Source organism: Prenolepis imparis, unplaced genomic scaffold (assembly GCF_030444845.1).
Source record: "Prenolepis imparis isolate NDT839.2.m4 unplaced genomic scaffold, iyPreImpa1.0 SCAF_12, whole genome shotgun sequence".
Classification (NCBI taxonomy): Eukaryota; Metazoa; Arthropoda; class Insecta; order Hymenoptera; family Formicidae; genus Prenolepis; species Prenolepis imparis.
This window is the reverse complement of record NW_028141170.1, coordinates 11955846-11972282: the sequence shown is the minus strand read 5'-3', so window position 1 is coordinate 11972282 and position 16437 is coordinate 11955846. Positions and strand designations below refer to the sequence as shown.

Here is a 16437-nt window from a genome sequence, read left to right as displayed (position 1 = left end):
AAGCAGTGGTATCAACGCAGAGTACTTAGCTAACGCGGTCCTTTTTTATAAGTACTTTAATCGTGGAAAAGGATTTATTGATCTGTATAGTCAATAAAAAGATATCCCAAAATAATAAAGTTGGTTCTGCCGTACCGACAGAACTAACTTTAGGATCCGACTAGGATCCCCTTAAGTCCGTGGTTATCACGTTACTGATTGTGAGTCGGATTCGATTCCCGTCACTCGCATTTTTTTTTATTATTTATCCAAATTAGAATATTTATTCATGTAAAACAAATTTAATTCAACAATTTTTTAATTTGCACTTTCAATAAAGCGTTTTATTATTTGTTTCATTTTGTATTAAATATAATGTGTAAAATCAGATTATAAGTTGAATAAAAATTATATCCAGTTTTTTGAGTACATTAATAAAATTGTTTTTTGAAAGTGTATATAAAAAAAAATTGTTGAATTAATTTTGTTTTACATGAATAAATATTCTAATTTGCATAAATAATTAAAAAAAAGTGCGAGTGACGGGAATCGAACCCGACTCACAATCAGTAACGTGATAACCACGGACTTAAGTGTACGTACTACGAGTGGGGTTCAATTCCCATCACTCGCACTTTTTTTTTATTATTTATGCAAATTAGAATATTTATTCATCTAAAACAAAATTAATTCAACAATTTTTTTTAATATACACTCAAAAAACAATTTTTTTAATGTACTCAAAAAACTGGATATAATTTTTATTCAACTTATAATCTGATCTTACACCTTATATTTAATATATTTAATTTTTTATATATTGCCCAAAGTTTAACGTCATAAAATTTTGTCCTCGAATTACGTGGAACGCTACGCGCGAGAGGCGAAATCTCGTGCCTGCCGCCGCGAGAGTCCACGAGACGCTCATCATTGGTGAGACAAAGCCAGAGCGATGGATTGTTGATCCTTGTCTGACTCATCGGTTTGGTTCTCAACTCGGTTCTTATCCGAGTAGTTTGGATATGAACCATATCACGGATTCGAACCATATTCTATATTTTTTACCGAGCGTTACGACATAGTTCACGTCTACTTTCTCAGGGGGCGCATCAGTACACGCGTCCACTGAATCGCGGTGGCCGCTCTCAGGTTTCTCTCTGCTCTCTGATATAAACTAGCTGCTAACTCCTTATGTACATATAACTGGACTTCTTATGTACTAAGTAACTATGTATTGACACATAAGGCTGGGTCTACAATGGTCTATCAAGCCGTGACGGATGTCGGAACGTAAGCGATGGTCCAATGAGAAAATTTTGAGAAATTTCCTCATTGGACCATCGCTTACGTTCCGACATCCGTCAAGGCTTGATAGACCATTGTAGATTCAACCTAATAGGCTGGATTTCGTATGTGTGCGTGCATGTGTCTATAGTACACGTTACGTATACTATGGGCACAGTATACTTATATACAGTAGGGACACACAGCGTCGGAACCTTTGATCTTTTTCAGCTGACCTTTCAGCAGTCCGCCATGTCTTTAGGTTGCAGCACCGTATCAATATTTTTGTTGTACCCATTACTATTAAAACAATTTTGCGCGAAATATTTTCGATATATTATTTTATAGTCATTTTTTCTGAATAAAAATTAAATATTGCATAAAACGCGAAATCAAAATAATAGTATTGTAGTTTTACAGATTATATTTTACTATAAATGTAATCACAGTAATGGAGTTATTGGGTTCTTTATGGGTTCTTATGACTTATAAAAATGGTCGCTTACGATGCGCAAGCAAATCTGCGCGGCTGATTTGAGAACAAAGGACTGTCCCTACTGTATGTAAGTATACTGTGCTATGGGTACGTTCCGTTTCACGCATATGCGCGCATTTATCTATTATCTATTGGGAACGGGCATGATGACGTCAGCTGACCAATATGGCGGAATTGAGCCGGCTCGTAAACACGCGGAACATATGTGTGCTCACTCAGTTTTGTCCAGTTTTGAAACCATAAATCAGTGTAGTGAAAGTGAATAATGTTTCTAACATTGTTAGAAATTTGTCGATATGCAGACTCAACTTTGTCATCTCGGAATATCGTGGAAGGAGAGAAATTATTACAAGCTGGACATCTCGTATCTTGTGGTCGTTTACCACAAGGCAAAGAAGAAACAATACAATTAATTGCAAGATGTTTGCAAACATCCAGCTTGGAAAGCGGAATTCCTCACAAAATTGAAGGAAGCATTTCAACAAATGGAGAAATCGTTAAAATGCGCTGCTCCTGCAAAGCAGGAAACAGCGGACGATGTAAACATGTTATCGCAGCACTCATGTTTTGTCAAAGGTATGTATGTTTTTTATAAGTTGAATCCCATAATTTTTTATAATAAGCTTTGTGTGATATACATTGTGTATGGTGCAAGTAAAGTTTATAGTATACTTATGATTTTGACAACTAATATTTTTTCTAACCTCAATGAACAGAAAGTTTTAAAATATAATCAGTTTATCGCATATATAGGTTTGTTCTTTATTGCTGCAATGAGTTCACAGTGCACTGCACTGAACTAAACTAGTGCCAGCGGGGACAAGCTGGTATAAACAAGTATAAAGAACGTTTCAGTGCCATTTAGTGCAGTGATCAACATGGCGCATCACGTAATAATAAATGAATTATTAGATTCTTCAGATGAAGAAGATCTAAATCTAATGCCTGATATTTTATGCCATAAGACTCTTTTATTTTTAATTTTTCTAGTTATAACTAAATTAATTTTTTCTTTATATAAACATAAAAATAATTTGATACTAGCATCCGTCCATGCAAATATTTCTGTATTTTCTTTATCATTTTCATTTTCTTGTATATTTTCTTGTATATTTTCTTCTATATTGTGTGTGTTTTCAATGTTATTCATATTTGTATCTTTATGTAATTTAATAAATATTGATTTATTTGCTACAGTACAATTTATAGTATCACAATTAAAATCAATCTTTTTTATTGTAAAGAACTTTAAATTCTGTCCGTCCTCAAAAGTCAATATAATACATTAATTTTCAATTTTTCTTTATTTTTTAATTAAATTTCTTCAAAAAATTTATATACACAAAATTAGCTTTTATTTTTAAATAATTTCTATTTTTAATATTTAATATTTATTTTCAATATTTTCCCTATTTTGCGCAGAACTTTACTTTCTATTACTATTTATAAAATTAAATTCGTCACCATTATTGAACTTATCAGTTGCTGCACTGCTTGTTCTTCCTCAAGACCCAGTGCAACGAGTACAGTGAACTGTTGCACTAAATTTCGTTGCACTGCAATAAAGAACGGACCAGTGCTATCTTGCATTGCAATAAAGAACGCTTTGGTGTCACTAGTGTACACTAGTGCAGAAAGTTCAGCAATAAAGAACAAACCTTATAACTGTCAATTCGCATGCAATTAAAAAAATTATTCTAAGACGATTAATTAATGAATTATTAAGTTTTTTCTATTCTAATGTTTCATTTCTTTTTATATTTTAAGAGTCAAACTTTCGAAGCTTGACGAGCTGTCATGCACTGATGTCGAATGCTCCTGGGCAAAAAAAACCAAAGGCTCGTCAAGCTTCGAAAGTTCGACTCTTAAAATATAAAATGAAATAAAACATTAGAATAGAAAAAACTTAATAATGCATTAATTAATCGTCTTAGAATAATTTTTTTAATTGCATGCGAATTGACAGTTATATATGCGATAAACTGCGATTATATTTTAAAACTTTCTGTTCATTGAGGTTAGAAAAAATATTAGTTGTCAAAATCATAAGTATACTATAAACTTTACTTGCACCACACACAATGTATATCACACAAAGCTTATTATAAAAAATTATGGAATTCAACTTATAAAAAACATACATACCTTTGACAAAACATGAGTGCTGCGATAACATGTTTACATCGTCCGCTGTTTCCTGCTTTGCAGGAGCAGCGCATTTTAACGATTTCTCCATTTGTTGAAATGTTTCTTCAATTTTGTGAGGAATTCCGCTTTTCAAGCTGGATGTTTGCAAACATCTTGCAATTAATTGTATTGTTTCTTCTTTGCCTTGTGGTAAACGACCACAAGATACGAGATGTCCAGCTTATAATAATTTCTCTCCTTCCACGATATTCCGAGATGACAAAGTTGAGTCTGCATATCGACAAATTTCTAACAATGTTAGAAACATTATTCACTTTCACTACACTGATTTATGGTTTCAAAACTGGACAAAACTGAGTGAGCACACATATGTTCCGCGTGTTTACGAGCCGGCTCAATTCCGCCATATTGGTCAGCTGACGTCATCATGCCCGTTCCCAATAGTACACGTTACGTTTACTATAGAAAATGCGCGCATATGTGTGAAACGGAACGCACCTTATATGTACATGCGCAGAAAAAACGATATATGCGCAGAATCACTGACGAGGTACGAGTAAAGACCGACAGCCCTGGGTAAATTTTCGTGTCTACCAAGTGGGCTCGGTGGGCCCGCAGGTAATTGGAGGATGATGACATTACCGACCAGTTTGATCAGTACAAAGGATAACAAATAAGAACAGTTTACCCAGTTTACTATTACCAAATCATATTATACATATATCATATATATATATATATATATATACATATATATATATATATATAATATTATACACATTATTTTTGAAATGACATATAGGAAATGTAACAAATTTAAAAGCCAAATTTCTCTCTCTCTCTCTCTCTCTTTCTCTTTATTTTCTTCTTTTCTTCTTTCATATCTCGTAAACAAGCATTGAAATCTCTCTCGAGGTTTAATATTTCTTATTTTACTTTTCTGGCTTGTTTTATTTATGATTTATGTGACAAATGGCTTTTGTGTGTTTGTACTAAATTTTTTATATTTTTTATTTTATATTTTTGAATGTAATTTTATTAGATTAATAAGATTTTTGCGATTAAAATGACATCAATTATAACATAAATTGGATAATTTTTCACTGAACAAGTAATTCAAATTACATATTTAATTAAAAATTATCCGATTTATGTCATGTTTGGTGTCATTTTAATCGCTAAAATTTCATTAATCCATTAAAATTATTTTTAAACCGATAAAATGCAAATTAAAAGTTTTAGTTTTTATTTAAAAGATATTTACATTCGTGAATTTATTGTAGATAAGGAAAGGTTCTCGATGTCGTCAAAGACAGAGCGAGAACGAATAAAGAGCGAGCGAGATGACGTATCATCAAAGAGTTCCGAAATCTCTCTCGCGAGGCTCCCTTTATCTATAATCTTTCATATCATATGACATGTTACTATAGAAAATAAAATTTGTATAATTCGCAATTTATCGGTTTGAAAATAATTTTAATGGATTATTGAGATTTTTGCGATTAAAATGACACCAAACACGACATAAATCGGTTCATTTTTAATTATATATGTAATTAAAATTTTAATCGCTTATCTAATTAAAAATTAACCGATTTATGTCGTGTTTGGTGTCATTTTAATTGCAAAAATCTCAATAATCCATTAAAATTATTTTCAAACCGATAAATTGCGAATTATACAAATTTTATTTTCTATAGTAACATGTCATATGATATGAAAGATTATAGATAAAGGTAGCCTCGCGAGAGAGACTTCGGAACTCTTTGATGATACGTCATCTCGCTCGCTCTTTATTCGTTCTCGCTCTGCCTTCGACGACATCGAGAACCTTTCCTTATCTACAATAAATTCACGAATGTAAATATCTTTTAAATAAAAATTAAAACTTTTAATTTGCATTTTATCGGTTTAAAAATAATTTTAATGGATTAATAAAATTTTAGCGATTAAAATGACACCAAACACATAAATCGGATAATTTTTAATTAAATATGTAATTTAAATTACTTGTTCAGTGAAAAATTATCCAATTTATGTTATAATTGATGTCATTTTAATCGCAAAAATTTTATTAATCTAATAAAATTACATTCAAAAATATAAAATAGAAAATATAAAAAATTTAATACAAACAAAAGCCATTTGTCACATAAATAAAACAAGCCAAAAAAGTAAAATAAGTAATATTAAACATCGGGAGAGATTTCAATAATGCTTGTTTACGAGATATGAAAGAAGAAAAGAAGAAAATAAAGAGAAAGAGAGAGAGAGAGAGAAATTTGGCTTTTAAATTTGTTACATTTCCTATATGTCATTTCCATAATAATGTGTATAATAATATATATATAATATCTGAAATAACGTGGAAAATGTGTGTATATATATATTATAAATTTAAGAGCTAAATTTTTCCTTTTAAAAAATACTGTGAATAAATGTTTTTATTATTTGAAAAGAAACATCGTCATTTTGAAATATATACATGTACGATATATTTAAATAATTATATATATATATATATATATAAATATTTCGTATATACTCATATATACATATATATACTCTAAAATGATTTTTTTTTAAATTGCATTTCTCGTGTTACTATATACATGTATTATTTTATCATCTCTTACAATTAGATTTAGTTACTATTTCTCACTCCGGCCGCAATATTACTGAGAGGGCGCTAGTACACAGCGCTCTTTTTCCAGTCACACTAACTCCCGTAAGACCACCGGTCTTTAACCCCTTACCAGTGTCTGACGCCTATATGCGCAAAAATTTTAGTGACCACCAGTGTGTCTGACGCTTATAAGCGTCATCATAAAAAAATTCGATAAAGACCAATTTCAAACATTGCGATTGATAACCAATAATATAATATAGTTGATATTATAAAAGAAGGAATGATATTTCAGAATATGCTTATATGTTATCAATAGAAAATAAAAAATAAGCCAAACACATGACTATAAATGGATGTCTATATGAATGATCACTTATGAGAATGCAGTCCGTGCGTAGCCACCTAGCGGCGCACGAAGAAAACTGAGAGCATACACAAACGCACACGAATTCTATGGAAAATGACGTTATGTAATATGAAAAACAAGTTTCATTCCAATCAAAATATTTTCAAACTTTGCGGCATGTTGGATCCGCCATCTTTAATTCGATAATTTTGATATGAAATTTGGATTCAGCGACTCCAAAAACCCCCAAGGAATATTTTTTATAAAAATTGAAAAAAATTTTTGTCAACACACTTACGGCACAGAAACATTTTTTTCTGTACACTGTTAAAGGGTTAATAGTATCTCGTCAGTGGCAGAATGAACGATTTTGGTATATACTTTCTGCGATCATTTTACATTGAGTACGTTTACACGGTACCCTTAATCAGGTTTAATAACACCCGTAGTTGTAAAACTGGCCAATCACAGCCATTTCCCTGAAGAATGGAACGGCTGTGATTGGCCAGTCTTACAACTACGGATGTTATTAAACCCGATTAACGCTGGGTCCACAATAGGTGATTTAAGCCCTAAGCCTTAAGAAATTGATCAATCGCAGTCAAGTATGAGGAGAAAACTCGACTGTGATTGGTCAATTTCTTAAGGCTTAGGACTTAAATCACCTATTGTGGACCCAGCGTAAGGGTGCCGTGTAAACGTACTCATTGTCACGTCTGGGTGATCTTCCTTCTCTCTCTATGCCTAGGCTAGTGAGAAAACGGGCGCTCTCTATTTTTGTGAGGCAACCTGCTTACACCGGCTATACCTATGGGACGCCGAGAGCTAGGACCGAAGTTACGGATCTAGGGAATGTTGTAGGTCATAGGAGTGGGGGTATTAGTTACTAGTTGGGAGTTGGGAGTATCGAATCTCTAAAGCCTAGTCTACAATGACAGTAAGCAGTATAGAGTAAGCAGTAAGCAGTAAGCAGTATGAAATGGGAATTGCCCATTTCGTTACTCCCGGTCTTTACATCCACTAAAAACAGTATACAATGGCAATAACAAGGCTGTAGGAATAGAGAGTATACTGTTTTTAGTGGATGTAAAGACCGGGAGTAACGAAATGGGCAATTCCCATTTCATACTGCTTACTGCTTACTGCTTACTCTATACTGCTTACTGCCATTGTAGACTAGGCTTTAGCGATATCTTCGATGTCGTTTAAAATAGTTATAACTTGATCGAAAGTTATTTTACCATTCAAATATTCATAGATCAAATTGACTATTAATTGGTAAATCGTATTGCAAATTAAGCCTTGAAGTTGTTTATTCATCTGGATAATAATAATATCAGGGGCTAATTAATAAAATGAATTTGATATTTATTTAATCGTCTGTGAATTCGACGCTTATTTGAGCACCAGGGATATGAAGATTATCTAAGCAGACTATGAGTTGATCGATATCAATAGTTCCTTCTAAAACGTCAGTTAGTAACCCGATAATTATATTTATAATTGAATTTGCATCATCGTTTGTTAATCCTTGGACGTCTAATTTAGTAGATCTGGCCCCATACGGCACAGGACCTTGCAGCAATATTGCAGCAATATTGCAATCTTGCATATTGCAATGCAATATTGCAGCAACATTATTGAAATATAAATATGGAACGTTGCTGCAATAATGCGATAATGATGTTGCAGCAACATTGTAAAATTATATATATATATATAAAATTTGAATATTATTAAAAAATATTTTCAAAAAATCAGTTTATTAATTGCATATATGTATAATATAATGTATGTGCAAATTATATAATACCTTCATAAAAAAAAGTATTATATACAAGTATTTTAAATTATAAAATATTGCCAACAGTCATACATGTAAAAACTTGTTTATTAGTTTTGTAAAAATTGTTACTCAAATTGGCATAATAAACAACTTAAATAGCTTCAACAACAGCACCAGTTCTCGTCCGATCACTGAAGGTTAAGCAGTGTTTGTCACGGTTAATACTTGGATGGATGGTGACCGCTTGTGAATTATAAAATATTAAAATAAAGAATTATTATCAACTTACACACACACACACACACACACACATATATATATATATATATATATATATATATATATATAGGCTGCTTTCCTTTTAGGGAACACAATCGACATTTTTGACACAAATCGACACACGTCGCTTTCCATTTAGAATTTCATTCAAACTCAATCAACACTCTTCGACTCTGCTCGAGAGGAGAGTTTGAGTGTGTTTTTTGACTAGTGATGTTAAAAATGAGTCCCGGTAGCATGCGCACACAAGCGTAAACAGTATATGTATACGTTTGAGAAGTTCTTTTGTTACGATAAATCTTACGATAAATCTGTTTGAGAACTTTAGGATAAATCTAAGGTTAGGTATTAAAAGTTCGTGCACATACTGTGCATAGCGCGTTCCATTTATACTGTAACAACAGTGCTCGAGTGCGTTAACCTGTGTCGAAGTGTGTCTCCTAAAAGGAAAGCAGCCATAGTTACTATACACGTTTTTGAAATGTTTTTTATTTTATTTTAGTTGGAACAATAAAATATTTGGTTAATCATATATTAACCAAATTATTTGGAACGGTTTACCAAATTTTGGTTATGTCAACAAAATTGTTTGAGAATAATATATTTAATGCACATATGATTAAGTGTACATATATCAATAATTTAGATAATTGTCATACTCATCTACAAGGGGTCATATGGTCAGAAAATGAAGGGTTTATAATGAGTTAGATAAGGATTATCGTGAGATAACATGAAGGGGAACTAGAGAGAGCGAGATATCAATATCCGATACGTCTATTCATTTGGTTTTAAATATGAATTCAAAAGGAAGGTCTGGGGGTACGGAGAATGTCTTCGGGCAAGTACGATGGATGCCTCGTTGACGGGATGTTGATGGGAGCTTTGTCATCGGGCAAGTACGATGGATGCCTCGACAACGACGGGAAGTAGGGGAAATGGCAGAGAGTTGCTTGTGCTTACGGTAAAAGTATGCGTTGCAACTATAGGTAAAATGAGGATTGGACCACGTCCAGAGTGAAATTAGTTCCGGAGTTCTGTTTAAGAATCCTTATGCGATCTCCTGTTATCGATTTTTATTAGGTGAGAGAAGGTGATGAGGAGTTGTCTTCGGGCAAGTACGATGGATGCCTCGTCGACGATGGAGATACGCAGGATGTTGATGGGAGGTTTGTCATCGGGCAAGTACGATGGATGCCTCGACAACGACGGGAAGTTGGGGAAATGGTAGAGAGTCGTCTGGACCTACGAAAGGTACGTCCAACGGCTAGAGGTAAAATGCGGTTTGGACGACGTTCGAGTGATACCAGGAGTATTGTTTCTACGTTAATGTTGCTAAATTCTGATATTGATACCTTGAATAATTATGGAAAGGTAGTTGGATTCTGATTTAATAAATATCGACTGACAACGGGAAACTGTTAGCTGCATGCAATGCTTAACAGTGGATTTCGTTTATTTGTTTTAGGAGAAGGTAATGATTGAAAGAGAATTGTCAGTCTAGCGCAACTTAGAATTAGAATTGGCGTGAAGCGGCGTGTTAAATAGTCTGGGTAATTATAAGTACTTACCTTGTGATAGACTGTGAACTTCAGCCAGTGGATCGTTATACGCTCGTTCGCCTTCTTCCCTTCTCTAGGACCTCGGTCGCGGGATGTTTGGCAAAATCAACGTATTCGAGTTTTGATGCACAAGAGTTCTTTATTTAATTTTTACTTTATAATTCTATGCGCGACTAACGGGTATGTCAACGCAGTTGACGGCAAACGCGTGACTTTATACAGAGTATCGTAAAGCTACAGAGATGACATGCTGTAGAGTTACGATGGGATCTCGATAATGAGATGCCGTAGTGTTACGGTAGGATGTCGTGAATAATATGCTGTAGTGTTACGGTGAGATGCTAATGATGGTATGCCGTAATGAAGTTAAGAATTAAAGGTTTATATACCCATCAAATCGAGAAAAATCTGAGTGTCGTGTGCAGTTCCCTTTTGGTGGGGATTTCTAAGAAAGACGTTTTCTTGGAATATGTCACAATAAATTGTACTAAGAGGTCACGATGCGATGACCCGCAAGAGCGAGCGCTCTAGGTGTCAACTATCAATTTACGAGTTTTAGATAATCTGGACCGGATATCGAAGTTCGGCGGTGCGCTTGAGATGAGGAGCGACGATTCCAAGAAGCGTCTGATTTATTATTCTTTTGCGGTTTGAACGCTAGCATCCGGTAACGCGAGGGAGATAACGGACGGAAGCGGCTTGTCACCTACGATCGGCACTTAATTATTTGCTGATTTGTGAGCTGATTTTAGAGGGATCTGCGCATAGATACTGTTGCGGAATAGCGGTGAAGAATCGTTACCCATGGAACTGATAAAGTGGACTGTAATTTATTTTCTTTAATGGGAATACAATGTGTCGATGTCGACTGCTCGCAGAGTACTGGTCGTCGTATCAAGGAAGTTTGACTCTTCCTCGATGAAATCGTTAAGTGGTTATTATTACCGTGTTTTCGTTAGAAGGTCAGTACACGTTTCGCTGATACACATATATAACGTTCGCTGACACACACATACATGTCGCTGACAAATATTTACATTTCTTTCGAAGATATAGACATTCCGCCCACCAATTAATGCAGATTAATTTTTACATCTCCTATGAGTCAGTCATCGGAAGCTTACATAATTTATTTATTGCTCTTTTAAGAACTCCGGTTGCCGTTTTCAGAGTAACAACCCGAACTTTGTCATCTGTGCCTTTATGAAGTTCCATTACTTTTCCTAACTTCCATTTTAACGGTGGCATATTGGTTTCTTGTATTAGAACAATATCGTCAATTGAAATATTGGATTTCTCTAGTTTCCATTTAGTTTTTCCTTGCAATGAAGTTAAATACTTTACATTCCACCGTCGCCAAAAGTCTTGGAAAATTTTCTGCACCAATTGCCAACGGTCCAATCTATTGATAGGCACTTCACTTAAATCTAACTCCGGAATGGTCGTCAAGGGTTCGCCGATAATGAAATGGCCAGGCGTTAATGGTTGTAGATCTATGGGAGTAGAAGGCAATTGACATATAGGACGTGAATTTAAACACGCTTCAATTTGTATTAATACGGTGGATAATTCTTCAAATGTGAAAAGATTTTGACCCATAATGCGCTTCAAATCCCAAGTAGCACATGAAACTTTAAAACGTCTGCGATAACGTTGTCGTAGCTTAAACTGCAGCATTTTTGTCTACCACAGCTACTGACACAACGTCATTGTGACGTTTTGACAAAGTTGTAGCAGCAAAAATGGGACATTTTTAGGCTTTGAAAATGATGTCACAGCCATATGGTTGCACAGCTATTTTGCTGTAAAGACGTTGTCATAGCCACATTGCGGCAGTCGGAGTAAAGATATAAAAATAACGGATATAATTAATAAATGGATAATGTTTTTCATATGGTAAATTAATATTCAATAAAAGTTAAATTTTAATTTTAAAATTATGTAGAAAGATTGAAAAGAATATTTAAAAAATTTTTTTACTTTAACTGGGATTGAACTTCTGACGACCCGAAACCTTTGCTTCAAAAACTTAGGTAAACTTAGATAAAAAAAAGATTAATTAATCATTGCAAATTATTACAATTTATAACTTACATATAAGTATACTAGAGCGGACGCAAATTCATAAGTACAGTGATTACAGAACTACATACAAATCCTTAAGTAATAATTTTAGAGCCGCATAAATGAACGCATTAGGTCCGCTGACCATCGCTGATATATGCTAAATTTAACATAAAACTGATAGTCATGTTACTCCTTGCCTTTCTTAATAGTTGTCATGATATCTTTACAATTATTAATACAGCTAAAATAGCTGTGGTTAAATTTTTGCTTTTTATTATTGCTATGACAACAAATTCATAGCAATTAATGCAGCTAAAATTGCTGTGGCTAGTTTTGGTTTTTTTATTGCTGTCACAACGACTTTACAGCTTTTTATACAGCTAAAATAGCTGTGGCTACATTTTGGCTTTTCTGATCGCTGTCACAGCAACTTTACAGCTGTTAATACAGCTAAAATAGCTTTGGCTACATTTTGGCTTTTCTGATCGCTGTCACAGCGACTTTACAGCTATTAATACAGCTAAAATAGCTGTGGCTACATTTTGGGTTTTCTGATCGCTGTCACAGCGACTTTACAGCTGTTAATACAGCTAAAATAGCTTTGGCTACATTTTGGCTTTTCTGATCGCTGTTACAGCGACTTTACAGCTATTAATACAGCTAAAATAGCTGTGGCTGTATTTTGACTTTTTTATTAACTATCACAGCGCTTTTGCAGTTAAAAATCCAGCAAAATAGCATTTGCTGCCAAATAGATGTAATTAAGGCTGGCAGGGCGTTATACCAGCTACATTTTTGCTGTCGCAGCGAATATAGCCAGACTGTGTTACTTGGGATGAAATTTACATGACTTCACTCCTGCCTCCCACAGACCCCCCATATGAGGTGAAGATGGTGGAATAAACTTCCATTCTATACCGGTTGGAGTGCAAAATTCGTTGCGTATTTTTTCCGCATCGGTGCTTATAATCTTTCGTATTTCGTCTAATTCATTTCGCGCTCCAACAAAATTAGTGGCATTATCGCAATATATTTTTTGTGGACAACCTCACCGTCCGACAAATCATTTAAGCGCCGATATAAATGAATTTGAACTGAGATCGCTCACCGCCTCAAGGTGTACTGCTTTTGTCGAAAGACAAATGAATAATGAGATGTAGGATTTGTTTGTTTTTCTCCCGCGGCCTCGATTTACTAACGTTATAATTGGTCCGGCGAAATCTACGTCCGTAACAAAAAATGGACGCTTCGGAGTTACTCTGTCCGCTGGTAACTGTCCCATCATCTGTGACAGTGATTTAGGCTTGTTACGAAAGCACGTCAGACATTCGTGTACAACTTTCCTCGCTAGATTTTTTCCATTAACAGGCCAATATTTTTCGCGGATAGCATATAACAACGCTTGTGGTCCGGCATGTAATAATCTGCGGTGTTCTCGTTTGAACAATAATCGCGTAAAATTGCTCTCAGCCGGTAGTAATATTGGATGCTTTGTATCAAATGTTGTTAGGGAATTCTGAATTCTACCGCCCACCTTGAGGAGTCCTGTTTTATCAATGAATGGACTGAGCGACAAAATTCTACTAGACGATACAATTTGTTTTCCTGCCTTTAGAGCTGATACTTCGGTTGAGAAATGAAGGTTTTGAATTTCGATTATTATTAATTGATTCACCCTGTGAATTTCGTCAATTGAAATGTTATCGTATTTCCGTTTGTCTCGATCAAGTTTACAATTGGATATAAATCGCACAATCCATGCCAAAATACGCTCGAGTTTTAACAATGACGAACAATTATTTAACAGAGACAAAATTATTTGCCTTGAGTCAACATTTAAGAATACTCTTACTTCCGATTTCTGCTCGGCTTCAACAATTGTTATTTCGTTTTTCGAGAGATCTATTAATTGATTTTTTCCTTGAATATTAATAAAGAATTCAGATAGCCAATAAGGGCCTTCCCACCACAGTGTAGTTTTAATTCGTTAAGACTTGTACCTCGAGAGATTAGATCGGCAGGATTATGTTCGTTCTTAACATGATACCAGTAATTTGATGCGAGAACAGATTGAATCTCCGCAATTCGATTTGATATAAATGTTTTTTGGCGAGACGGATCGCCCGCTATCCACGCTAGCACAATCATAGAGTCGCTCCATGCATACACTCCATTGAGTTCAATTTTAAGAGATTCTCGCACGTGTTTCAATAATCTCACTAGAACGACTGCGCCGCAAAGTTCGAGTCTCGGTAATGTAATGGTATTATTTTTTATCGGCGCAACTCGAGATTTTGAACATATTAATGCAGAGCTGATATTATTGTCCTTGTCCGCTGTTTGCAGATACACGCACGCTCCGTAAGCTTTCATCGACGCATCGCAGAATGCATGTAAATAAAATCGCGTCGCATTAGTGCTTGCAATAATTTTACGAGGGACTTGAATTATATTTATGTCCGTTAAATCGTCTGCGTATATATTCCATGCTTCCTGCAGGTTATCGGTCAATGGGTCGTCCCACTTCAAATTTTCGTCCCATGTTCGTTGCATTATCAACTTGGCTCTAATTAAAATAGGACTTATTAACCCCAATGGATCGAACAATCTTGAAATTGCGGATAAAACTTCTCTTTTCGTTTTACTTGCTCTAGTCACTGATTGAATAGAAAACTCAAAAATGTCTCGCTCCGGATGCCAATTCAACCCCAATGTTTTTACATTCGTATCGTTATTATTGTTCGCGACAGCTAATGATTCATCGACCTTTTCGCTAGAAGTTAAATTGCATAGAGCGTCTCTACAATTGGAACGCCACTTATGAGGTTCGAATCCGCCACTGTGTAGTAATTCTTTTAATTGTTGAATTAACTCGACTGCCTCGAGTTCAGAATTTACTCCCGTCAAAATATCGTCAACATATAAATCGTTGAGTAAAACTCGTGATGCTTGTTTTACCTGATCGCTCGCGTTATCTGCTAAGTACTTAACACAACGTATAGCCAAAAACGAAGCACACGCTAGGCCATATGTCACGGTATTTAAAGTGTATTCTTGTATAGGTTCGTTCACAGAGGATCGCCACAAAATTCTCTGATAATTTTTGTCATCCTCGTGAATTAAAACTTGTCTATACATTTTCTTCAAATCAGCCGTGATAACAATAGAATGTAATCGAAATCGCATGATTATATCGATCAAATTATCCTGTAACCTTGCTCCGGTCATCAATGTATCGTTCAATGAAAAACCCGAGGTAGTTTTGGCCGAACCGTCAAACACTACCCGCAGTTTCGTAGTCAGTTTAGATTCGTGTAATACGCCGTGATGCGGTAGATAAATAGGGGTTACTTCGCAAGAATCCTCAACAATAGACATATGATTTAATTTAACATATTCCTCCATGAATTCCGAGTATCGATTATGAAAATTCTGATTGCTTTTGAATCTACGTTCCAAATATTTTAATCTCTTTATAGCTATTTCTTTTGATTCGCCCAGCTTTGTCTTATTTTCGCGGAAAGGTAATCTGACAACGAACCGTCCCGAAGCGTCACGATTCATCGTGTTTACAAAATAACGTTCACATTGTCGCTCTTCTACGGACATCGTAAATTTTGGTTGCTGGATAGTCTTCCAACTCCCAAAACTTTAAGAGCGTATCGTTAATAGATTCTTGTTGCAGTAATAGACATGAGAAATTGGACGACAAACAATCGGTCGTTTTATTTGTCATTAAATAATCAGGTATTGGACCTGAGATTATCCAACCGAATTTACTATTCTGTAACGTTGATAATTGATCGCTTAGTTCAATCCTTTCCGTTTCTAATAATTTAAAGAAAAATTCTCCGCCTATAA

The 16437-nt window shown here is 34.7% G+C and overlaps 3 protein-coding genes across 3 annotated transcripts; 1 reads left to right on the top strand and 2 right to left on the bottom strand.

Moving 5' to 3' along the window:
• Positions 1–1842: 1842 nt before the first annotated feature.
• On the top strand, positions 1843–2808 carry LOC145943976 (uncharacterized). Its single transcript, XM_083051894.1, has 3 exons — positions 1843–1846; positions 2062–2335; positions 2513–2808. The coding sequence occupies exons 1-3, from the start codon at positions 1843–1845 to the stop codon at positions 2565–2567; spliced, it is 333 nt and encodes a 110-aa protein (XP_082908020.1). The 3' UTR covers positions 2568–2808.
• An 8799-nt stretch (positions 2809–11607) lies between these two features.
• Positions 11608–12186, bottom strand: LOC145943975 (uncharacterized). Its single transcript, XM_083051893.1, has one exon. The coding sequence runs from the start codon at positions 12184–12186 to the stop codon at positions 11608–11610; it is 579 nt and encodes a 192-aa protein (XP_082908019.1).
• A 1453-nt stretch (positions 12187–13639) lies between these two features.
• Positions 13640–16140, bottom strand: LOC145943973 (uncharacterized). The gene is made up of 2 exons (XM_083051891.1): positions 14577–16140; positions 13640–14478 (listed from the first exon to the last, which is right to left on the bottom strand). The coding sequence occupies exons 1-2, from the start codon at positions 16138–16140 to the stop codon at positions 13640–13642; spliced, it is 2403 nt and encodes an 800-aa protein (XP_082908017.1).
• Positions 16141–16437: the final 297 nt, after the last annotated feature.

Bases quoted from the DNA above. Each gene is read 5' to 3' on its own strand.
- LOC145943976 (XM_083051894.1), top strand. The intron at 2,336-2,512 runs GTATGTATGTTT...TCGCATATATAG, and splicing joins GCACTCATGTTTTGTCAAAG to GTTTGTTCTTTATTGCTGCA.
- LOC145943975 (XM_083051893.1), bottom strand. From the start codon at position 12,186: ATGCTGCAGTTTAAGCTACGACAACGTTATCGCAGACGTTTTAAAGTT.
- LOC145943973 (XM_083051891.1), bottom strand. From the start codon at position 16,140: ATGAATCGTGACGCTTCGGGACGGTTCGTTGTCAGATTACCTTTCCGC. The intron at 14,479-14,576 runs GTACAAGTCTTA...ATCAATTAATAG, and splicing joins TGCCGATCTAATCTCTCGAG to ATCTCTCGAAAAACGAAATA.